Genomic DNA, 26,048 nt, shown 5'->3' on the forward strand with positions numbered 1-26,048 from the left:
GAGCTCTTTAAGAGAATTCTAAAAAGTTTTGTGAATACAGCCCTGGCCTCCAAACTCCAGCACCCATGGGATGTGCATCATCATGTAATGTATCCCTGGTGGTGCCACCCTGGAACCCAGGGCACAAAAAGGATCTCTTCATCCTGGTGCCAGAGACCACAACACATCCCCTAAGGGGTAGAGTACACAGGGTAAACTTTAAAATCTAGGTGGTTTTAATGTTAATTGTGTTAATGTTATAATGTGCATGAACTGATGTTCAATGCAGTGAATCACCGCCTCAAATGCAGTGTTGTTGGGATAATCTCCAGATGCAAATTAAATGATTACTGAATTAAAATGTATACACTATATTAAAATGGATTTTCTGAATATTTCACCTACATAAAATGATATACTTTTCTTTTAACTTATCTTTGTAAATGCAGCTACAGGAAATACTTCTGAAAGTCTGTATGTATCACAATGGCTGTTTGTCTGTAGATAGTAGAGGAATGAGACTTTCCTTGAGCTATTTCAAATGAAAAGCACTCCATTCACTGAAAAACACTAAGCCTGACTGTCTCTCCTCTTTTTCACTTGAAAATATAAGCATGTGATTAGCACTGGAAAAATATTTTAGCCTGCTTTAGTTTGGTTCAGTTTCAGTGGAGTCGACAGCAGCTGCTGATCGCTGTTACAAGAGGCCAAGAGAGGTAAATACACTCATATTTTAAATACTGGGATATTGACTATGTAATATATCATTAGGTGATAGTATAGTACTAGAATTTGCAGAAATGAATGTATGTTTAAATACATTACATGGTTGTCACGCTTGATTAAATCAAGCTCAGTAACTTGTAATCATTAAATCATCACCATATGCACAGGTCTACAGAGGGACATCGGATCAATGTGATATGGATTAAGAGTCAAAGCTTTAACATGTCGCTGTGACTGTAGTTTTCTAGTTATTCTTCTTCGATTTAATATATACATTATGTTAATCAATAATTAATACTGGATACACCATCACTGCAAGCCATTAATGACTAAACCATGATGCATACGTTAACTGGAAAGCTGCTTTAAATCCCAGTCCACATTGTATTGAACTGATGTTCATCTGTGAATTGTTAGAAATTCATAAAGACACATTTGACTTTAATAATTGGTATAAATATTTATCTCAATTATAAATAATATTTAGCAAACTCCCTATAAACTGATTGTTTTAATTCCAGATCTCAGCATAAAATTTTATCAGGTCTTTAGTGTACCCTGCCCTGAAGCAGATCTTATATATCAAATATAATTTTTCAGCCTCTCAATGAAAAGACAATTCATTTTAGATTTTGTTATAAATATTTAAAACGTTTATCTTACCGAAATAGAAACATGATATATTCATATGTCTTTCCTGCATTTATTTATTTTTTGTTAAATTCAAGTTCCCTTTTACCAAGTCAGAGTATGGATAAGAAATTGGACCTATCCAGACTCTCAGATGAGGAGGCCAAGCACGTGTGGGAGGTGATCCAGAGGGACCTCGAACTTAGGAAGAAAGAAGAAACGAGACTCGGGTGTGTTTGACAGATCATGCATTAGTATTCAGTATGCAAACACTATTTAATACCACCAACATTCCCTCTCTCTTTATTTTGATATCTTTGATTGAGGTATGTTGATCTAACAACAGGCTGTAGAGCATTCCATGGCACAGCAGTAAATGGAAAGTACAAGCAGGTCACTCCTTTCTGTAACATAGTGAAAATAACTCAGTGCTGAACCCATTCCCATGATGATAATCACAGCAGAGTCACAAGGTCAGATTGTTCCAGAGCTCCACCTGGGAAAACAAGGTGGTGTGAGAACTCGTCTTCTCTGTTTTCTTAACATAATATATAATAGATATATAACCAAAATTCCTAAAGTTTGCCTAATCCAAAGTTTACAAAGTCTTAGGTTTAAAAGAGACTAATTTAATTATCTGGATGTAGCTTAGGCCAGGAATTGGATTATACTGGTATTGGTTGCTGGCCAAGGTCGAGGGTTCGATTTCTACAGTACCTCAGGTCTAAGTGTGTAGGATAGCAGATTAAGCTAAGTGGCATTTCCAAATTGCCTGTAGTGTGTGTGAATGTTTGTCTGGCCCCCCATCCAGGCTGTATCCTACAGTATCTCATGCTCTGAGTCCCCTAGTTTCAGGGTAGACTCCAGGCCTCCTGCGCCCCTGAACAGCGGTATAGAGAGAGTGAGTGAGAGCGAGTGAGAGTGGTTTAACTAGAACGTCTAGAACATCATGCTTTGTGTTAAAATACAAATACACATGAAAATATTTGGAGCACCATTATTTCAATAAACACAAACAATACAACTAGTGACATCTCTACTTTGGGTCCTCTAGGGAGTTAAAGACTAAACTTGAGAAGGAGGGCACAAAGCGAGAGCTCCTGTGCACCCAGTCCAACTTCACTGCTTCACATTGCATACGCTGCCTGCAGCCCTTCAAGTTCCTATTAAACAGGAAGCGCCAGTGTCTGGATTGCCACCTCAACATCTGCAAGACTTGTAGCCGCTACAGTACAAAAGAGCATGGCTGGGTGTGTGATCCATGCCGAATGTCCAGGTCAGATTTATCCCTGGGAGAGTAGCTGGCATGTTAAATATTAGAACAGACTCTTAACATTAACTATGTTTTTTTTTTGCTTATACAGGGTCTTGAAAATTGGAGCCCTGGGCTGGTATCATGACAATGTACGCTCTCGCTTCAAGCGCTTCGGCAGCGCCAAGGTGATGAGGTCGCTCCACAAGAGATTACACGAAGAGGGTGAGTGCTATAAAAAGGATACAGATAGCCTGGGATGTACTGCATTATCATAGTTTTCCATGAACGTACTAGGCCACCATAATCATTTTCTGTATCAAGGGGCCTCAAGAATTGTGTTACAGTACACAATGTCAAAGTAAACTCCAGATACAGTATATACAATGTACAGTATATCATTGCCACAGAATTCATAGGACTTTGGCAAAGTCATATGAACTCCACAAGCATTACAGTACCTTTAAGATAATGGCCTGTTCCACAAGCCCGATAGCTGCGGGCATTATAAGCATTCATTGTCAGTGTGTATGAATTAGGTCAGTGACTTGCTGTTTAGTCTTAGGGCCAGAGGGTGTATCCAGAATACTGAGGCCATCACAGATCACATGTTGTTCTGGTGTCTGAGAACATTCTTTTGAGGTTATTTATGACCACACTGCACGACCAGCTGAGGAAAAAAGGGAAATGGAAACATGGTTAGAATGCATAGTAGACAGAAGGACTTCTTCGCATGACCTGAGCTAATTGTGATGGATCTGTAGTGTCTGGGCTTTTAAAGGGTTTTGATGAATATGAGTATCTATAACGTCACTGGTTAAGAGATTATTTTCTTTCTTTATTTAAAATGTTTAGTACTTTATTAACATGCCTTCTACAAATGAATTGTATAATGTGCTGATACTGAAAGTCAATACAGTATAATGAACTCCCCTTTGGGACTAAACATTTTATCTTACTGACCCCTCGGATTAATGTCCTATAGATGAGTAATATGGCCAGCTGGGTTCCATAAAAAGCCTACTCTTATTAAAAGCTAATGCTGGTATTCCAACAGTAAGCATTTTACCAAGAAGGGATTAGCAGTCACGTTATTCCCCTTTGTTTGTCCAGGTCGCCGTGACGATGATGTGCAATCCGTGCCTGACGTCCACAGTGAGTTGGTGAACTTTTGACTGGTCCTTAAACAATGCAGGCATAAGAACAGTTGCTCTTCCACAAGTGGAATAGAATTAATCTAATCAACATTTAATTTAACATGATGAATGATGTGTTGATGTATTATATTCACTGTTAGATGTGTACAATGGCCATAATGATGAGAATATGGATGCAATAGAAGCTCAGCGCTATAAGCAGGTAAACTATTTCCATTTTATTGCCCGTATTTTAAAACATGTCCTAAATCTCATGAGAGTCTAATATTTTCTTGTAAGTTACATTCCAGTGTTTACACATCTTGGGACTGATTTTATCAAAATCAGCAACACTTCACAAGCTTTTCAACAGTTCACACTAACTGGCAGTACATTCATTTTACTGACACAATCTTAAAGAAAAGCACACTCACTGTGTTGCACACAGATTTCTGATGTACAATGTACATACATAGACACTCTATTGTCCCCATGTACACTTCCCTAGTCTTTACATTATATCTCCCAATAGAAATGGTTCTGTACTGTCACCGCTGTATCTTTGTTTGTTTACTACAAGAGAAGATCTTGGTGGCTAAAATAATTTTTTTAATTTGTCCCTTTTTGACATTAAAAATGTGTCTCTGTCAACCTGTAATCAAATGGATTTGGACAGCAAGCATGCAATTCAGCAATTCATGATTCTATTCCTGGACTGACCTTTTGAATCAATAAATTGCAATAATAACTCAATTGGAGTGATCATTCCACCCCATGATTGCACAAAATCTAGAATGGTGAGCAAATCAGTGGAAACATCAGCAAATACAAGGGATGTTGAAGTCAAACAGTGACCTTTGATTATGTAGAAAACCAGAACACAGTTTAACTACATTTATTTCTCTGTATAATATACAAACCCCTGCTCCACTAGTGCTTAGATTCTCTTTAGGTAAAAGGTTTTCTCAGTATGCTGTAGCCATGATCAGGCTGCCTGCTTCACATCTGAAAAGCTGGCCTCCCAGGAACACTTTTAATGGCCCAACCATGTGGAAATGGCTTGGAGTCCTGAAAAGTCAGGACTGCATGGGGGGATGTGTTAATAACTCCCAACCAAATTCCTAAAATGTGCAAGTGGTGATTGTGAATGTTTGTGTGTACAGTTCCCACTGACACATGAGTCTCTTCTACAAGCTCTGTTTTCAAGGATCAGGCAAAAAGGTTTAAAAAGGAAATTAGTATATCAATCCTAAATGTAATTTAAAATAAATGGAGAAATATGACAGGCCTAAAGTTTACATTTTTAATACAATTAAACCTAAATCACTTTCTGTAGTGAAACCTGTTTGATCTTTCTCATATGTAGATATAATTTACACATATGTAGCTGAGTCTTTCATACTAATAAATGTGGGTCACAGTGAACCTGGATCTGGTCTTTGGTTATTTCACCACCTTCATATTTGCAATCATTTTTCATAACATTAAATTTGATTGACTTATAAAATATAGAGAATGTGAAATAATTGCACAACCTTTGAAAAAGCTAACTGCAGTAAACAAACATAATTTCATATTTATGTGCTGAAAGCAATACATGTTTTGTTCCATCTCAGCTGTTGTTATTATATAACAGTGGTTTCTGAAGGGCTTCCTGGTTTATTAAACAAATAAGTTAATCACTTCGTACCTTGTCTCATTAACCCCCACCAAGATGCGAAAGAAAAAACGTTTACTCTCTGTCCACCCTATGGACCTGGAAATAGATGAGCACGGCAGCCACTCCCGGCGACATTCTGCACAGGCAAGAGCATTCGCTCATCAATTCATATTTACTTTAAAGATGGGGATCATATCCTGATTTCCATAATTTATTTTTCCATTTTTCAGTATGTCCAAGATGAACATGGAATGCTGCGAAATGATTTGGAGTTCAGCACTGACATGTACCATCCCCATCATCACCTCATGAATCGGAGGAAGAGTCTGGATCGTTTCTCACGTCCAGGTTAATCAAAAGACACACACACACACAGTTGGTGTAGAATAATACACAAATTATTCATAGACCAGAGACCATATTGCCATCCCAAACAGCTAGCTAGCAATTACTCAATCTTTTGAAAAGGGCCTTAATGTTCATTCTGAATGAGCTGTCATTGGGATGTTACTGCATTGTTGCTAACTCACAATGACCTCTTTAGTCTTGTGCTATGACTATGATAGGTTTATTCAATGTTGTAAAAGACTGCATTAAGTTCATATTATGTTTGTTTGCTGCTTACCACTATTATGACACACATGCAGCAGTTTATCAGGACATCTAGGTTACATTCAGAGATACTGGATCCAATTCTTCAACTGTCACTTCGTGTTATTACATAGCAAGCAGATGATAAAAGCCTGATAAGAGTGTGGTGCGATCTGATAAAAAATAATAATAACACGATTTGATTGGTTGTGGTGAGCAATCTCATTGATCTCATTGGATGTGGTGAGCGCATGATCATGTTTATGAAATTTAGAGGCAACATGATAGATGCACCAAGAACCTGACAAGGACATGACTAGGCAAACTAGAAAAACTAGATGACTAAATTAGACATCTATCCAATGGGCGTATATACTGTATACAGTCTTATCCAAAAGTTTAGGCCCTCCTTGATAAATAACAGATTTTGGTGATTTTTTAATAATAAAAAATATTAACACAATCTCTCTTGGAAATGGAAAAAATGCACAATATTGTCAGCAAACACTGATGCATAGTTACTTTTTATGCCATAAATTTAAAAAAATTTTTATAATTATTATGGCACTGTGCAAAAATTTGAGCACCCTAAGAGTTCCAGAGTCAAGGTTTTAAACCTTCATCAGCTTTTTAGATCTGATGCATGGCAACAGCTGTAATTAGTAAATTCCAATTTCAAAGCTTTACAAATACTTTGACCTTTCAGACCTTGTGCACACACCTGCGGACACTCAATCATGGGCTCCTCTAAGCAGCTGTGTACAGCTGTGTAAGGCTCGAAAAATTAGTTATTGATGCCCACAAAGGCTAAAAGAAGATATTAAAGCGTTGTCAGCTTGTAGTTTCCACAGTGACAAATGTAATTAAGAGCTGGCGGTTCAGGGGTGCTGTGGAGGTCAAGGTGAGATCTGGAAGACCAAGAAAACTCCCAAAGGGAACTGATCGTATGCTGGTCAGAACGACAAATCAAAACCCCCATTTTCAATTCAATTCAATTCAATTTTATTTGTATAGCGCTTTTAGCAATTTTCATTGCCGCAAAGCAGCTTTACATAGTCAAAAGAATTATTTAGGTTTGTATGAAATGTGAATTTGTATGAATCAAAATGGTCAGTTTGTCCCTGGTGAGCAAGCCGAGGGCGACAGTGGCAAGGAAAAACTCCCTGAGATGGTAAGAGGAAGAAACCTTGAGAGGAACCAGACTCAACAGGGAACCCATCCTCATTTGGGTGAAACAAAAAGCAGTAAATGATCTGCATATATACAGTGTGTAGGGTGGGAGGCAGTTCAGCTAAAATAGCTGATGTTAATTGATGTTAATATGGAGTCCAGGTAGTTATTGAAGACCCAGGTAGACTTGTAAGAAGTTCCAGTCATGAACTATCGAACTGTCAAGTCCCCAGAGAAACAGTTGCCAACACCAGTCAAGGCCAGAACCATTTTCTAGGTAGAGAGAATCATTCCCAGACACCAGACGCATCCCAGAGAGACACACGGGGCATCCATGTGACGAGATCTTCAGCCAGAAGCGGGGCACCAGGATGGGTCAGACAGGTCCGGAGGGCAGAGGGAGTCTGGATCACTGGCAGCTCAGGAACGACATGTGTAGCTCGACAGAGAGAGAGAGAAAGAGTGAAAGGGGGGGACAGGAGGAGAGAGGAAAAAGAAAGAGGGGGGGAAAGAGAAGAAGAGGAGAGATGGCAGTTAGGTATGGTCACAGTCACACAATGTATAATGTGAATGTATATTAACTGTAGCGTGCAAGCAGAGACTCCGGCAGGACTAACTATGACAGCATAACTAAAAGGGAGAGCCAGAAGGAAACACAAACATGAGGGCTTCCTGACATGTAAAGCAAACAATCACCTCACCGTCAGCAAACCTGAGTGATCAATTAGAGTGAGGAAGACAGCATCCAAACATACCAGTTCACCATAATACTCTACGTCTATGAGTCCCCCAGGTCTGCTCCTTTACCTATGGCAAATCTATTTATAAAAATGCTCGGCTAAATAAATAGGTTTTTAGCCTGGACTTAAACACTGAGACTGTGTCTGAGTCCCGAACACTATTTGGAAGACTATTCCATAACTTTGGGGCTTTGTAAGAAAAAGCTCTGCCCCCAGCTGTATTTTTCATAATACGCGGTACTGACAAGCAGCCTGCATCCTTTGATCGAAGTAGGCGTGGCGGATCGTAAGACACTAGCAGTTCGCTCAGGTACTGCGGCGCGAGACCATTTAATGCTTTATATGTCAAAAGTAGTATTTTAAAATCAATGCGAAATTTCACAGGGAGCCAATGGAGTGAAGATAAGATAGGGGTGATGTGCTCATATCTTCTGGTTCTGGTGAGGACTCTCGCTGCTGCATTCTGGACTAGCTGAAGCTTATTTATGCATCTAGCTGAACAACCAGACAGTAAGGCATTACAATAGTCCAACCTAGAGGTGATAAAAGCATGAACTAGTTTTTCTGCGTCGTTTAGCGACAATAAATTTCTTATTCTGGCAATATTTCTGAGGTGAAAGAATGCTATCCTGGTAATATTATCTACATGTGCTTCAAATGAAAGGCTGGAATCAATAATCACACCAAGGTCTTTCACTGTTGCATTTGATGGAACAGAAAGGCCATCTAAAGTTACGGTATGATCTAAAATTTTACTCCTAGCTGTATGCGGTCTTATGACTAGAACTTCTGTCTTATCCGGATTTAGCAGAAGGAAGTTAGTTAGCATCCAATTTCTTATGTCCTGCACACATTGCTCAATTTTAGTAAGCTGTTTTTTCTCATCAGGTTTTGCTGAGACATATAACTGTGTATCATCAGCATAACAATGAAAACTAATACCATGCTTACGGATTATGTTGCCCAGAGGAAGCATGTAAAGGGAAAAAAGCAGTGGACCTAAAACTGAACCCTGCGGAACGCCAAACTCCACTAGAGAACATGCAGAATAATCACCATTTAAGTCTACATACTGATAACGATGGGTCAGATAGGATCTGAGCCAGGAGAGGGCTGTACCCTTAATTCCCACTACATTTTCTAATCTGTGAAGAAGAATAGCGTGATCAACAGTGTCAAAAGCTGCACTGAGGTCAAGTAATACAAGCATAGTTACACAACCCTGATCAGAGGCCAATAGAATGTCGTTTACTACTTTAACGAGCGCCGTCTCTGTACTGTGATGAGGCCTAAATCCTGACTGATACAGTTCATGTATGCCATTCCTATGTATATATGAGCATAGCTGCTCCGCTACTATCTTTTCCAGGATCTTAGAGATAAAGGGGAGGTTTGATATTGGTCTGTAACTGGACAGCTGACAGGGGTCGAGGTCAGGTTTCTTAATTATTGGTTTGATAACTGCTAATTTAAAAGATTTTGGAACATATCCAATGCTGAGTGAAGAATTAATTATTCTCAACAGGGGTTCTATTATTGCTGGTACTATCTGTTTAAGAAAATGTGTCGGTACAGGATCTAATATACAGGTTGATGAGTTTGAAGAAGAGATGAGTGAAATTAGTTCATTCTCTTCAAGGGGAGTAAAGTATTCTAGGTTCTGGTCTGACATGGCTAGATTAACATCTGCATCAATTACATTGTTCGGTTTCAAAACCTCAATTTTATGCCTAATATTTACAATTTTATTATTAAAAAAGTTCATGAAGTCCTCACTATTGCATGATGTTGTTGTGGAGATTTCTGCAGTGGTCTTATTTCTGGTTAATTTGGCTACAGCATTAAATAAGAATCTAGGATTATTTTTATTTTCTTCTATAAGAGTGGAGAGATATGTTGATCTAGCTACACTAAGAGCTTTTCTATAGTTCAGGATGCTCTCCTTCCATGCTATTTGAAATACTAGTAATTTAGTTTGACGCCATTTTCGTTCTAATTTCCGAGCGGTCTGTTTTAAAGTGCGCGTGCGATCGTTATACCAGGGAGCAAGTTTTTTATCTCTAATAATTTTTCTTTTGACTGGAGCTACATTATCTAGGGTATAGCGAAATGTCGACTCTAAATATTCAGTCGCCTGATCGAGTTCTGTGGGGTCAGACGGTGATCTAATCGAAGTTGGGAACTCTGGGAGATTACTGATAAAACTCTGTTTGGTAGTTGATGTGAATGTACGTTTCATACGGTAGCGCGGCGCTGTGTGTACATTATTATTGTGACACACTTGCAATGAGACAAGATAGTGATCTGAGATAACTTCAGATAGTGGTATTGTGAATAAATTTCTTATACTTAATCCAAATAATATTATTAAATCTAAAGTGTGACCTGCTTTATGAGTGGGTCCTACTACACACTGATTTACTCCTACCGAGTCCAGTATAGACATAAATGCAGTTCTCAGAGGGTCTTCTGGGTTTTCAAAATGAATATTAAAATCCCCAGCAATTAACACTTTGTCTACAGAAATGACTAGGTTTGAGAGGAAATCTGCAAATTCACTAAGAAATTCCGAGTACGGCCCTGGAGGTCTGTAAATGACAATTAGCGGGATCGACTGAGCTGACTTAATATAGTTAAATACACTTATGTTACTATAAAGAATTTCAAATGAATTAAATTTGTGTCCGTGTTTTTGTACAATAGTCAAATTATCATTGTGAATAACTGCGACGCCTCCTCCTCTACCAGTTAACCGAGGCTGGTGTATGTAGCTGTATCCAGGAGGACTAGCTTCATTTAGAGCTACATACTCGTCCTGTTTAATCCAGGTTTCTGTTAAACAGAGTATATCAAAATCCTGATCTGTGATAATTTCATTAACTATAACTGCTTTAGATGCGAGAGATCTAATATTTAACAGTCCTAGCTTCAGATCAGAGGTGCCGGCTGCGCATTCAGTCTGATCCAAGTTTGTGGTCTTTATGCTAATTAAATTACTAAAACAGACTTTCTGAGTCTTTCTAAATTTGTTTTTAGCTCGGGGAACAGACACAGTCTCAATAGAGTGAACCCTGAGTGACGACTCTATGCAGCTAGCAGACGGTTGGTTTAGCGTAAGGGATCTAATGTTGAGAAGTCCAAACTTTAGAGGTAGACTTCGATTACTTATTTGGGCTTTTTCTGGTTTAATGGTTACCAGATTGTTTCGGCTGGATTTAACGAATTTATTCTTTTTTCTCACTAATCGGGGAATAGACACAGTTTCTATAGTACAAGCTATGTGTGTGCGTCTATTAGTATGGTGGGTTGTATTGTGGCAGATATCTAAAGAATCTGAGGTATGACTTACCGCAAGTCAGATGGTTCGTAATGTCCTGGAGATGTTGTCAGAGAGGACCGCTGCTCCAGCTCTGCTAGGGTGCAGGCCATCTGTGCGGTAGAGCCTAGGACGCTCCCAGAAAACATTCCAGTTATCAACAAAGGGTAATCTCTGTTGTTGACACCAAGATTGTAACCATTCATTGAAGGCAAATAATCTACTGAACCTCTCGATTCCTCTCTGAAATGTCGGAAGTGGTCCAGATACGACGATCTTTGTCGTGGGTGATGTGCTGCGGACCTTCTCAACCAGGCTCCTGAAGTCCTTCTTTAGGATCTCCGTCTGCCTCAGCCTGATGTCGTTGGTGCCAGCATGGAGAACCACAGCTCGAATGTTCTTCCTCAGGGCCGCAGGCACCTGTGCAGCAACATCAAGAACACGTGCACCAGGTAAACAGCGCGTGTACGCCTTACCTTTAGCTGTGGTAGCACGCACGTGCCGGACAATGGAGTCTCCGATGACCAGCGCGTCGTGTGCCGTCTCACGGAGAGGAGCGAAGCGGTTTCGGGTTGAGATCTCGAAGACGGGTGGTGGCGGAGGAGGAGAGGTCCATTTGACTGCAAAAAACCTGCAGGAAGATTTAGCAGACTCTGGAGTGGTGGTGCACCGTTCCACAAGACCTTCATGGAAGAGTCAGCAGAAGAAAACCTTACCTGCGTCCTCATCATAAAATCCAACATTAGAAGTATGCAAAAGAACCACTACAGAAGCCTGATGCGTTTTGCACTGTGAAATGCTGTGGACTGATGAAGTTAAAATAGAACTCTTTGGCCACACAAAAAAAGAAGCAGCATTTCATGAAAAGAACACCTTGCCAACTATTAAGCATGGGCTTAGATCTATCATCCTTTGGGGTTGTGTTGCAGCCAGTGCCTCAGGTGGAGGGTAGAATGGATTCCACTAAATACCAGCAAATTCTGGAAGCAAACATCACACCATCTGTAAAAAAGCTGAAGCTGAAAAGAGGATGGCTTCTACAACAGGACAATGATCCCAAATATACCTCAAAATCCACTATGGAATACCTGAAGAGACGCAAGCTGAAGGTTTTGGAATGACCATCACAGTCCCCTGATTTAAACATCATTATAAATTTGTGGGTAAATCTTAAAATAGCTGTGCATGCAAGACGGCCAAAGAATATTACAGAAATAGAAGCCTTTTGCAAGGAAGAATGGAAGAAAATCCCAAATACAAGAATCAAAAGACTTTGCTCACTCATCCACTGAGGAGCTGGGTAAATTTTTATATGTCACGTGGTGCTCTCTCAAATAATTTCCAACAAACTGCTTAATCATGACTCTGCTGAACTTCCAATCATCACGATATGGGATAAGGAACTACCCACCTACAAACTCAATTGGGACTGGATTTGAGAAAGTATTTCAGTGATGTCCAAGAATCCTGCGCATCAACTTATACATTATAAACTGATCCACAAGGCTTATGCAACTCCATATGTGCTACATAGAATGAAGCGCTTACCCTCTCCTTTTTGTACATTGTGTAATTCAAATATGGTGGGGACTTACATGCATATGTTTTTTGATTGTCCAATCATCAGCTTATTTTGGGATAAAGTTTGTCGAACAATCTCTGATCTCTGTGATAGGTTTATTCCTAAATACCCCAATATTTGTTTATTGAATGATGACCACGACCTTAATTTAAACGTTTACCAACGTCGGATTTCATACTGCACTGACTGCAGCCAAGAAGGTTATTTTCTCAATGTGGCACGAACCCACATTTCCAGCGGATAAAATGTGGCTTATAGAATTAAAAAATATTGCGCTGCTAGAGCGCTCTACAGCAAGGATGAACAGAGCTAAGCCACATACAATCAAAGCATGGTCTGTGTTCATTGAAAAACTTTCTATTATAATAACTAGATAGACTAAAATGTACTGTAAGGCAAATAGTTATACATCCCAGTTGTAGGTAGGTTGTTTGTCACCCTGGAATTATTATTATTATTTATTTATTTTATTATTATTTATTTATTTTTTTTATTTATTATTTTTTTTTTTTTCCTCATTTATGGTTTCGTGTATTTTCTGTTAATGCAAACCCTGGCTTGTATATAGTTGTTGCTAGCTAGGTAAGCTGGCTTTGTTCTACAATAAATAAACAATCATAAAAAAAAAAAAAAAAAAGAATCAAAAGACTTTTAGCTGGCTATAAAAAGCATTTGCAAGCTATGATATCTGCCAGAGGAGGTGTTACTAAGTATTGATTATGTAGGGTGCCCAAACTTTTGCACAGTACCACAATAATGTTTTTATTTTTTTATCTTTGTTTAATTTATGACATAAAAAATACCTATGCATCAATGTTTGCTGAAAATATTGTGCATTTTTTTGAATGTCTTAACATCTTTTCAACTAAAAAAATCACCAAAATCTCTTATTTATCAAGGGGTGCCTAAGCTTTTGCATAAGATAGTTGTTGAGTTTAGTAAGACATTATTTTCAACTACATCTGATTTAGTGCTTGTTCAGTGCACTGACTTATAAAACCATTTAACAACAACGAGAACTACATCTAGCTTGGCGCTTTGTGATGAGCTATACAAATTAAAATCCAGCATTCAAAAGACATTGTTTTTTCCTGTGTTTAGATGATGGCTTGTACTCTGAGCACAGGATCGTACGTGCTCGCTCTCTATCAAAGATCTCTGCCTTACCACAACGCTCCTACTATCTGGACACCTCAGAGGAGGAGGATGTTCATCGATTTCCTGTCTATCAACTCCCAACACGCCGTCGCAGCCGGGCCTCCTCCCAGGAAAACATCACTCACAGCGCTCCTCCAGTATACATTTGTGCTAAATAATTACATTCACAAATTGAGTTCTGGGGATACATTTCATGAAATGAAGCCTAAAAAAGCATAGTGTAAGCTGATTCTGATGAGCAACTTGTATAAATGGCCTCACAAGGCTAACCCAGATTTTAGGAGAAATCAATATAAGAAATGCCACTTAAAGCAAATTAGTTTGGGTTTTTGTTGAATGAAGTGCTACAGCACCCCGGGAGACTGTACAAAAACAAAGAGAACGATATGATGTAGATGCTGGACTGATCAGAGACATCCATTTTAGGCTGATTGTTTAGCTTATAATTCTTAGGCAATGCTGCTGACACATAACACATTATGTGCAATAAGTAAGATGGTGATATGAAACACAGTCATCAGTTTAATAAACATAAAGAAGATGGATTATTTAGTCTATCATCATTTATCATCGTGATTCCCCCGAATCCCTGGGAGGAACTTGAAGGCAGCTGCAAACATGTAACACAAACACAAAGTACAAATGACACGAAAGGACAGAAAACAGAACTGTTTCTAATTTTTTGTTTCATTTGATTTATGGTCTTGAAACACTTAAGAATATTTGAAACTTAGAATGCAGTGGCCTATCTGCCTTTAAGGGTATGTATAACAGATGCCACATTTCATTCTTATTAAGCCATTATATGATTTATTGCTCATCCCTAGGCTAATAATTTCATTGATGAGCTATTGATTAATATTATCCATCATTGCTAAGCGGCATATAAGTTCAGAACTTGGGTTTTGTTGAGTTCAAGATCCAACAAGAGCAAGACTTGTTTCTTTGATGCTTATCTAAATTTCTCTTTCTTTCTCTCCCATTACCACCAATGAATGTTTAAATGCAGATTAATGAACTGAATAAGAGAATGTATGCCATTGAGAGTCTCTTAAGTCGACTTGAGGAGAAGATGACTGGATCTAATGATCAGGTACTGTGAACAGTCTTCCATGGTATGTGATTGTTTTGTCCACAATTGTTTTGCTTATAATGTGAAAAAACGTTACACAATACACTACATGGTCCAAGGTATCGGGACACCTGATCATCACACATACAGTATGTGCTTATCGGACATAATAAGCACATACAGTACTGTATGTGTGATGGGCCTTGAAATGGTGTTTTCCCTCCTTGGAACTATACCAGCCTCTGCTATTCAGGTAGGGCTTTGTGCTAGATTTTGGAGCATGGTTTGGGGGTTTGGGCTTATTCAGCCATGAGAGCATTAGTGAGATTAGGCACTGATGTTGGAGGTGCGGGGCTGGCATGCAGCCTGCATTTAAAATTCATCCAAAAGGTGCAGGCCACTGAAGTTCTTCTATGCTTTCTGTACTTTAACAGACCTCACTTTCTACTCAGAGGTCTGGAATACCAGACATTTCTGTGCGCGTAACTTTTTGACATCAGTTTGGCCAAGGCTCACCTAGGAGTGTTATGGTCAGGTGTTCTCATAGTATTGGCCATTTAGTTTTGAATCATTAAGTTTTGGCTAAAAGTAAAAACTCAGATTAAATCCACTTTTTTGAGCTACAACTTTATACTAGATCCTAATATTCTTGTGTGGTTCCCTCTACTGTAATTCATTTAGTTTTCAGCCTTTCTTTAACCACAATAGATGTGTTTAGAAGAAACAGATCAAGAAAATTTGACATATTTCAATAACTGTCTAAGCTTCCATCAGTTCCTTCAGCAAAAGTTATTAGTTCTACTGAACCAATGGAGGCTCTCAAACGAGTGGCAAAACATCCAGCTTAGATAAGAAGTTCACTTGCCTTAACTTACTTCTCTGCAATCCAAGTCACATGAGCAGAAAAGTGAACAGTTCCCATGTTCCTGCAGCAGGCACAAGCAACAGCAAATCAGCTGGAGGAGGAGAAGCTAAAAAAGAAGCTAGAAGAGCTGATGAGTGACAGAGCAATGTCTTCAGATGAGGATGAGGCCAAGAAAGCCACTCAGTCTAAGGGGTCAGATGTAAAAGGTTCTCAACACACTGAACAAGTATCATCAGTACAGGAAGCAGTCTATAGCTCCTCTAGTGATGAGATGCCTACTGAAACCCAAAAGGTACTAACACACATTTTACATAATCTGTAACATAACCTATAAGAGTGTTGGTGTGAACTACACTGTAAACCCGAATAAGTTGGCAAAATTAAAAAAAATAAAAATTAGGTAATCAGTTACATCAAATTTTTTCGAGTAATGATGTTTTCAATTTTAAGTGAACAGAACTATCAGTTTTTGAGTTTGTTGTACTCATTTATATGAATCATTTTTAATTTGCATTAATAAGTAGTAGGGATGTAACGGTATCAAAACTTCACGGTACGGTAGTACCTCGGTACGGTATTTATTAATTCATTTACAGGAAAAACAAAACTAATGAAGAGACTCGAAAAAAGTGCCAGAAGTGTTTATTAAACAGTATACATGAACACTGAACATATCCATGGCATACAAATTGGCCATCTATCTGTAAACCTTGAAACAGGAACAGGCAATTCATCCAGTTGTTGGGAATCAAACCAGGGCCTCTTGCATGGCAGGCAAAACACCTACCACCAAGCCACCAATGCCCTATTGCCTTCATGACGTCAGACACAAAATCACTACTGTAGGCTAAAAGATTTTAAGATGGGGGAACTTTAAGGTGACAGTTACTGTTACTTAAGTACTTACAGATACTTAAAATATCAAATTTGTTCAGCTAACCTGAAAAATGTAATTTCTACAAACTCATAAATACCAAAAAGATCTAAATATTCATCAAGTTCTATTAATTTGAACTAATTGTATTTATTTAAGTTAACAGTACTTGATATGTTTAATTACTTTGAACATTAGGGTTTACAGTGTAAGAAATATTAATTCTGAGAACATTTTCTGATTTATAAGAGATGGATTTATCGAATCAACTCCAAAACTCAAAAATCCAACCTGATTATATTGCATATGATAAGGGCTTACTTTCTTTTTATTTTTTTTCTTTTCAGTTTTGTGAAAAAAAAAATTGTGAATATCAATTTATGGGAATGTCAAATGATTAAAATTCTAAGTTGTATTTTCAACTATCAGCTGATTGTGGTGGAAATAGGATATACCCCTTCTTTCATCTCTGCCTAAAAAGAGTAATGCAGCAGTGCTTTAGTTCTTTAGTCTTTCACATGTCTCACCTCATCATCTGTGTGTACTCTTACAATTAATCAGGTTCCCAAATTTAGACTTTCATGGTAATGCTACCACAAAAGCCATCAAGCTCTCAACACATCTGCATCATATAGCTGCACTGCCTTCTGGAACTCAGAGTCCACTATTTGCTGTATTTATTATTGCTACAGTAGGTAGTAAAGGGGGAGGCCTATTAACGACAGAGGACAAAATAAATCAGTCGCATTTCATGTCATTCAAAGTAACATTTTCATTCGATGCAGTTTTTAACACCAGTAATAAAAGTTACTATTACTTATTACTTTTCTACAGAATAACAGTATTATATTACTACTAATAATTATTGTCTAAAGTAATGTGTTACTCTTTCCTTACTTTTATATAAGTATAGTTTGTCAGTTGCCATATTATTAAAATTTACAAAAAAAAGTAAATGCACATGATATCTTACAGAGCCCCCCCAGTACGGGAGTCATGCAGTAAAAAGAATAACAAACCGAACAATTTTGCGCACTGAATACTAAACGGAGCATGTGGATTACTAAACCATGAGCACGGATATGTAACACTGAGCTTTCAATTCTAAAATTGACTTTGTTTTTTGATCCCTGGAATAGAAGAGATACAACCCATTATTTTTATGCTATTTTACAAATAAATCATTTTCTTTGGTATTTTTTATAGAATATTTTAATCTCATCTTTTATAATAAAAAAAATTAACCACTACCAGTTTTATTCCAGTATGGGTTTTTTAAATGCAAAATATCTCTAATCTAATCTAATGTCTTGACTCTGTATCTGGAAAGAAAGGAAATGATTCTATTTGTAAAATAGCATAAATAAATCATGGGTTGTGTATAGAGTGATTAAAAAACAATACAACGCTATGATAATGAAAATCTCCATCTCATATATTTCATTAAAAAAACAGTAACTTTTTCTTTAAACTGTAATTTTTTTTATCCGTAGTGGTAGTGGGTTTTTTAATGCTCAGTGGTCTGCGCACAACCTTTTTACAGGGGCCGGGCTCAAAAAAAAGCATCTCTATGGGGGAACCAACTTTGACACAACACCAGTAAACTGATCATCAAGGCACCAAAATACACAGATGCTTTACACACAATTAAAGCAACAGTAATACATATTTATTTTACTAGTTGCTAACAGAAGTAAAGCATTACTATGATGTCAGTACTATATTAGGTGACAGTCATAGAGTTACTTTACGAAAAAGTCATACATTACAGTAATGCATTGTTATTCTACTGCATTAATCGGTATAAGTTATATATTTACTCTTGTGCACTGAGAATAACAGCAGTCCTTTAGGAAAGCTAATGAAGTCCCCCCATAATAATAATAATAATAATAATAATAATAAACCTATAGTATATCATCTCCTCTCAGCTAATTGCTGTTCCCTCTACATGGCTTTCAGAGATCCACTGCAGCGGCTCTATGCGACATCACAACCGAGGTTCTAAGAATCATTAATGCCACAGAAAATGCTATGAGTGAGTTGGCCCCCTCAAACCCTAACGAGAGACCTCAGTTAGCAGACACAGATGTAAAGCAAGCTGATGCTGCTTACAGGGAGCTTGAGGAAAATGTAAGCCTACAAATATTTTGCATACATACTGTACAGTCATGGAATAATATCATCCATATTCTGGGGTTTCATAGTTAATATAACTCAAAGTCCATTTATTTAGTTGGGTTTGTTTAGAATTCGTCAATCTGCTTAGTGCTAATGAAAGCAACTGGGGATAAAAGGTTAATGGAGGACAGTTGTAAGCCGAGGAGGGAACTGCGTTTTGAACCCAGGGGTGCAAAGAGTGTTAAGAAAATGATGTGTAATTATGTGAAAGTATAGATAATGTGTCAAATTGTTATTGAAATTGAAAAGACCTTCTACCACACCCAATACTATTCAGATGGGGTTGTTAATTAGCTGATTAGTTACGTCAGGTGTCCTGAGAGAACTGAAATGTGCAGGGCCGTGTGAGGGTTGCCGACTAGAGGGCACTGTTTTTAGTTTGTAGTTTTTGTTGGTAGACTCAGTTTCCCAGAAGGCACCTCGGTCAGGTGATGCGGGTGCTCACCTGAACGAGGAAGCTAACTTCTTGTTATAAATAGCTGGTAGTTCTAGAAAACTGGGTCAAGCTTTAATGTTAATTTCAGTTCTGTTAAGTGGGTTTTGTTTTGTCTGGTTAGGTTCAGTTTCAGTTTGTTTAATTATTGTTGACCTTGTGGTTTCTGGAGCTTTAAGTTTGCATTAGTCTTGATTTAGTTTATGTCTCTGTGTCTCCTAGCAGGATTAGCCGCTAGGAGAAATTTGCCTTTTGTGTTTACCCTCATGTGTGAGTAACCTCTTTTGCATGTTTAGTTCTTAGTCTGTATAAATACTAATCAGTGCACTACTAACCTGCTTAGATCTTAGTCTGTCTAGTCTCCTCGTCTGTTTAGATCATAGTCTGTTTAGGTACTAACCTGTTTAGCCACTAACCTTTAGAGTTCTTAGTCTATTTCATACCTACAGTAGTCTGCTGTGTACCTAGTCTGTCTGCCCCTTGGGTCTCTGGCTACTAGCCTGTTTAGCTGCTAGCTAGCTTAGCAGCTAATGTGCATAATGGCTAGTAGGCCTAGCCAAGCCTGTCTTGTGTGTTTATCCCCTGCATGTATAGTCCCTAGTGTTTAGTCCGCTAGTCTGTTTAGTGTGTCTTGTCTTGTCCGGTTTGTATCCCATGTCTGTATTGTATTAGATTGTGTAATCCCTAGTCTGTGTAAGTGTTTTATGAGTTTTGTTTATAGCACGGTCCAATGTACAGCCAAATTCCTTTGTTCATGTTTGTTTGGTTTGTGTATAATTAAGACTTTGTTTCACCATCATTCCCCTCTGCGTCTATGCCTTGCCACACCATGCCCACAGTCCAACACCTAACAGTTTGTGACAGGCCAGAGCTCCTGACCACTCATCTACACCCTTTTAGCCTACACATATCATTTAATCACTAAGTTTGAAAATAAAGGCACAAATGTTATACTTAAATAATAAAATACATTACAAACTTAGAAATATCGACCTATTCATGTAAAAGCTACATAATGCCAGAAGCATTTGAGTGTAATTTGAATTTAAGAAATGAATCAGTAGTAAAATGTCTTATGTTTTTGTTGACCAATATTTACAGAAACAGTATAAAAAATAATTACCTATTTGTTTTGCTGCTTAGCCAACTATGTTAGCAATCAGATCCAATTCTAGTCTAACCAAGTATTAGCATAAAAGGAAATTACTGTAGATTAAAGTTCTCCTTTAAACAGGTCTTGGCTTACTCCAGCATACTGGCCAGGGGTGTTTATCCTTAAGTTAACACAGCTAGCTATAGCACTAACTGCAGATGAAGAACTGGTATTTTTTTTCTACGTTGAGGAACTTGATTTTTAATAAAACCAAAATGCTTGAGTAAAGCTGTACATTTTATTAAGTAAAACCACTGTAATTTACACCCTGTTTATATCTTTTGTGATGGAACAGTTCAGGGCTGGTATTTCCACAACACTGTCTGCTCTCTTTCAGGTTTATCTGACGGCAGGGAAGTCATTTGACATGGAGAAGAAGTTAAGGCAAATCGAACAGCGTGCTAAGAATAATTATACCGGCTTTCTTACCGACTCTGAGCTCTCTGAACTTGAAGATCAGCTTGCAGCAACTGCTGCCAAAGTGCACAACACAGAGAGTGAGGTAAGCTGTTTTGAAATAAACCCTCCACATAGACTATATGTACATATGAAAGTTATATACAGTATATATATTTAATATCTTATTTATATATACATTATTAATGTCACTTTTAACCTTATCTCCTGTTAGTGTAATGAAATGAAGTACATTTTTCCCATCAGGTGTCAGACATTGAGAATAAAATCGCTGTTCTTAGTGCATCCGGACCATCAATAGATAAAGCCAAGAAAAAGGTAAACTGATGTTTATTTAACACAGCAGTAATATGTGAAAAGCAAATATTTTGAATTTTTTTTAATTATTTCAATTGTACTTACGGGGGGCATTCGGGTCAACCCGGGACTGTCGACTGTGCAGAATAACATTACACAGTTATAAAAAAAAACCTACCTTTATTTATCTATATAATCCCCTGCTGTACTAATGCACATATCCCAGCTTTTCACTAGTGCTTAGACAACCTGCAGACAATGTCTGCATCACATCTGAAACGCTGGCCTCCCAGGATGTCCGGAGTCAGGACTGTACAGGAGATGTGGCAATAACTCCCAGTTTGTGAAATGTGCAAGTGGTGATCTTGACTAAATGTTTGTACAGTTCCCACAGACAGAATCAACACAATACATGTTGATTTTTTTTAAATAATAATTACTTTAGCTTACTTAAAGTCTTCTATAATTCCCATCAGTCTTATGCCAGAAATTTCATCACAAATCCTGGTTTGACTTGAACACCCACCATAAATACCCAGAATTCAATTCCTCTGTCTAGAATATTTTAATGTTTTGTTTAATTGTGTGTCATCATACTATCTTCTTGTTATTTTAATCTACAGTGTATTTTTTCTGTATTTGTAGGCATCAAGTCTACAAAAAACAAGAAAGTTCCAAGACATGCCCATAAATAAAGTACATTTTTAAACATGAAGGAAGCACTTCTTAAAAAATAATTTTTTTCACACAACTGCTTTCCTTTATCCTGCAATGTATAAAAATGCATGTGCTTCTACAGGTATAATCATTATTCTAGCTCTTATTATTATCAGTTATCATTGATGTTTTCTTCTTCTTTAGAATAAAAATTAGTTTTTTGCTCTGATGCTTCAAAGTGCATGTTTTTTGTGTAAAAGCTATAAAATTATTGTGTGCCTAAAACCAACCCACCATGTGTCCTGATTTTCACTTAATTAAAGTATCTTTACAGCCCAGAAATCCAGTTGAAGATATGGTTGTTCATTTACTGATCAGGTTAGGACTTAATTGCTTGTTAGGAAGCTGGGGTTACAGCACAGTGCCTGCCGTGATACAGCACTCCTCAAGCACTGAGTGCAGGGCCAAGCTCAAAGGCCCAACAGTTGCAGCTTTGCAGTGCTGGGGCATGAAACCCCCACACTACTGATCTGTAACACGGAGCCTTAAATATTGAGACAGCATTATTCCACTATCATTTAGACATAAGTTTGTTGCTTGATGGCAGAATTATAAGTACTGTAAGTAAGTACACAATATTTAAATATGTGTTAATTACAACTAATTACAGGTATGTAAGTTTATTGGATACACTGTGATAACAGCATGTAACATTGTATACACTTCTATAGGAAATATTAGGCATAATGTTCATTATTTCAGGTTAATATATATAATATCTGATATGCATCATATGATATAACGTGTGTGTGTGTATATATATATATATATATATATATATATATATATATATATATTGCATAATTGGTCAGCTTTCAATAGAAATTAAAATAAGCTATTATTTTTTATATGATGTCCATGGGTCATAGCAATATTTGTTATAATATGCAAGATGTGGACAATCTATTATTTGAAAGTATTCATACTATTAATTATTGAATAATTATTACACAGTGCTGACCTACATTTGGACCATATTTAGGTAAATATTGAACATGAGAATTTAGACCTTACAATAGTTTCTTGTGATTACAAAGCTGTTTCAGAGACGCTGTATTAAACCGTAAAAACACAAATGTGCATTATTTGTTGTGCTTTGGAGACAAAGGCAGTACATTGTTAAACTGTTTGTTCATCTTTTGCTCTTTAAACTCATAAACATCAAAAGGATCAGGCGATGCAAAATAGTTTATAAAACGTTTAGGAAAACTTATGAAAGCTATAAATCAGCGATACGTGATACCGTAAAAATTAAGAGAGAAAAGAATTATGTTTTTGATAGGGATTAATAAATTGTTTTACGGTGTAGCACGTACGAAGCTAACATACATTAATCTACTGTATTTACACTGTTTAACACATTATATTGATATATAAGATGCTGTATGTTTCTAAATAAACGCACGAGGGCGCCAAAGCGCCATGTGTGCAAACAGGCAGCTACTGTATACTGGAGCATTACATTTTAAATAAATGTAAAAAAAAAAAAAAAAAGTGTATTGTGCAATTTCTTTTCGTTGCAGCAGCTGCAAAAGCAAATAATTAATAAGATTTAAAATATGTTGTTTTTCAAATCTGGAATTACTTGAAGTTATTTACCTTTTTACTAGATTCTTCTTCTTTCTATTATTATTATTATTATTATTATTATTATTATCAACTAAGATTTTATGGTATTTTATACCATTTTATGCTCCCCCTAAAAGAAATATAAAATATTTTACTGTTTTTACAGGGAGCTATTATTATTGCTTATTATTTTCAAAGTGAATATTAGTGGATACTGAAGATTTTCTCACCCCCATTTGGACACAAGAATGTGGTCAGGTGCTGATGTCAGATGAGAAGACCTGGTGTGCAGCCTGCGATCTAGTTCATCCTAAAAGTCATTTAGTGTGGTTGAGGTCAGGGCTCATTAGAGTTCTTCGATTTCATCCTTGGAAAATTTTCCACTTTATGGACTTTGTCTTGTCCTTAGGGACACTGTCATACTGGAATAGGCAGGGTAATTTTAGTCTATATGCTGTAAAAGTAATCAGGAGCATCAGGGAACCCCATGATTTTTAAAGAAAAAGTATAATTTAGTAGGAAAGGGTTATACTGTATATCAGACAGTCATAGGGAGCACCTTTGTTTTGTGAAAAGAATTAAAATCGCAATTTATGTTACGAAATTAGGTAAGTAAGGCCGGAAGATCACAAAGAAGCAGTGATTGTGAAGTGTTTATATGTATCCAAAACAATTGAAATATTATTTTAATTTACTTCAGTCTGTCTAATATTTTACATTTGTTTGTTTAGGTAACAGAAATGGAATATGTTAATGATTAATTGTTTTCCTAGACTTAATCTCTGTAGTGTGAATGTTGTCCGGAGGTCCCATAAATACAATGTTCATCACTGGCCTCCACGATACTAGTTGGACTACTGAGGTTTATAAAGATGGATGAAGGGACTGTTGTAGTTACTCATGGAAACATATTATTGTATTTAATTTAGTCTACACTGATTCCAAATCCTGTTATTAATATTTGATTTGGGCTACTGATACCATTAATAATTCATTAATTCATGTGCAGTATAGTCTATGTTAAGCTGTTTTTAGTTTGGTTGCTTATCAAAGTGTCTTCTTTGGTAATATCCAATATCATTGTGTGTTAATTTTCTTCATTGTTTCATATAAAAATAATATGTCTAGTGTGGCCGATGAACCTTTGGGTAAGTTAGTAAAAGTGAAGGGAAATTGTAATGCAATAGAGTACAAGGTCATCCTAGACATTTGGTTGCTTTGTGGCAGCAGTTATTGGGTGGGTTATTTTACTAAAATTATTTGCTCTTAGTATTTCTGATGCCAAAATAATTTAAATTAACATAACAGACACATTACTTGTATATGATCAGAAAATATAGTATGTCCTTTAAATCATGAAATCCTTTTTTTTTTTACCTTAATGTTTAATATTTATTTTAAAAAATAGGTCTACTTCAAGGAAGTTCAAGTCTTGTCACTAGGATCAACCATGGAAGTGGGACCATATACTTTTCATCTAAAGAATTTTTTTTTTTCATAAAATAAAGCCGATTTACAATAACATCAATATCTTATAAAAATAAGTTAAACACTATAGTCATAAAACTATTATAGATTATGATTAATAATATGAAATAAATATCAGTCACCCCAAACTATGTCATTGCTGTTACAGTTACACAAAAAGAATTTTATTTTTAAATACATTTGACAATTTGAACTTGCTCCTGACTCAGAGACCACTTGATGAAGGGCACTGGACAATTGCAAAAGGTATGAAAGATGTCTTGCTTTATTTGTTTGGAAATGCCAGAATTAACTTTGCAATTTTGTGCAAAGCTTTTAAGTTCATCATTTTCGTTACTCATTTTATAACTGTCAAATATTGGTTGTAAAAGACTGATTACACCTCATAATTAATTTATTTGACATAACTGAAAACCATGTGGCTGCACGGTGGTGTAATAGTTAGCATTGTCGCCTTGCACGTCCGGGTTCGATTCCTGACCAGGCTCGATTTCCGCCTCTGTGTGCTTGGCGTTCCCGAATTGCCTGTAGTATATGTGTGTGTGCCCTGCAATGAATTTGCACCCTGTCCAGGGTGTACCCTACCTTGTGCCCTAAATCTACTGCCTGAGGCTCCAGGCCTCCTGTGACCCTGAATACAGGATAAAGCGATCATAGTCATTTTATACATGGTTACAATTTTCCTGTAAACTGGCGTTCCCGTCATTGGTGCACCAGGAAGAGAAGTAACACCCGTTGTTAAATGTATTAAATAAATAAATAAATAAATAAATGCATTAAACTATATATTTGTTTATTCATGAAGTTATTAAGGAAACCATTGATATTAAAGAGGTGTGAAGGAAAAAATACAGTTCAGGAGATTTTTATGACCCAATTTCCACCTTTCCTGTAGAATGACCCTGGTGTAATGATCAGCTGTTCATAAGTTTTTGGGCCATGTAGAGTATGCTATATATTGTTTTACAGCGTTTAACTGCACTGTCATATTTTCCTGCAGTATACGCAATCAGGATGAAAGGCAGTGGCTGGGTTCTTTGTA

General features: G+C 37.1%; 1 protein-coding gene across 3 annotated transcripts; it reads left to right on the top strand.

The window, feature by feature from the left end:
* Nucleotides 1-677: 677 nt before the first annotated feature.
* Nucleotides 678-22,043, top strand: mlpha (melanophilin a). Of its 3 annotated transcripts, XM_053497622.1 has the most exons (15): nucleotides 678-695; nucleotides 1,453-1,565; nucleotides 2,390-2,611; nucleotides 2,700-2,812; nucleotides 3,701-3,742; nucleotides 3,885-3,946; nucleotides 5,438-5,527; nucleotides 5,614-5,731; nucleotides 13,884-14,077; nucleotides 14,950-15,033; nucleotides 15,945-16,169; nucleotides 18,714-18,884; nucleotides 20,856-21,020; nucleotides 21,182-21,253; nucleotides 21,878-22,043. In XM_053497622.1, exons 2-15 carry the CDS (start codon nucleotides 1,456-1,458, stop codon nucleotides 21,938-21,940), a joined length of 1,731 nt encoding a protein of 576 aa, XP_053353597.1. In that variant the 5' UTR covers nucleotides 678-695; nucleotides 1,453-1,455; the 3' UTR covers nucleotides 21,941-22,043. The 3 variants fall into 3 exon arrangements, with proteins under 3 accessions (XP_053353597.1, XP_053353598.1, XP_053353599.1); XM_053497623.1 differs by lacking the exon at nucleotides 18,714-18,884 and having other exon boundaries at nucleotides 682-695; XM_053497624.1 differs by lacking the exons at nucleotides 18,714-18,884; nucleotides 21,878-22,043 and having other exon boundaries at nucleotides 682-695; nucleotides 21,182-21,262.
* Nucleotides 22,044-26,048: the final 4,005 nt, after the last annotated feature.

Source organism: Clarias gariepinus, chromosome 6, assembly GCF_024256425.1.
Source record: "Clarias gariepinus isolate MV-2021 ecotype Netherlands chromosome 6, CGAR_prim_01v2, whole genome shotgun sequence".
NCBI lineage: Eukaryota > Metazoa > Chordata > Actinopteri > Siluriformes > Clariidae > Clarias > Clarias gariepinus.

Bases quoted from the DNA above. Each gene is read 5' to 3' on its own strand.
- mlpha (XM_053497622.1), top strand. From the start codon at position 1,456: ATGGATAAGAAATTGGACCTATCCAGACTCTCAGATGAGGAGGCCAAG. The intron at 1,566-2,389 runs GTGTGTTTGACA...TGGGTCCTCTAG, and splicing joins AAAGAAGAAACGAGACTCGG to GGAGTTAAAGACTAAACTTG. The intron at 21,254-21,877 runs GTAAACTGATGT...CTGTATTTGTAG, and splicing joins TAGATAAAGCCAAGAAAAAG to GCATCAAGTCTACAAAAAAC.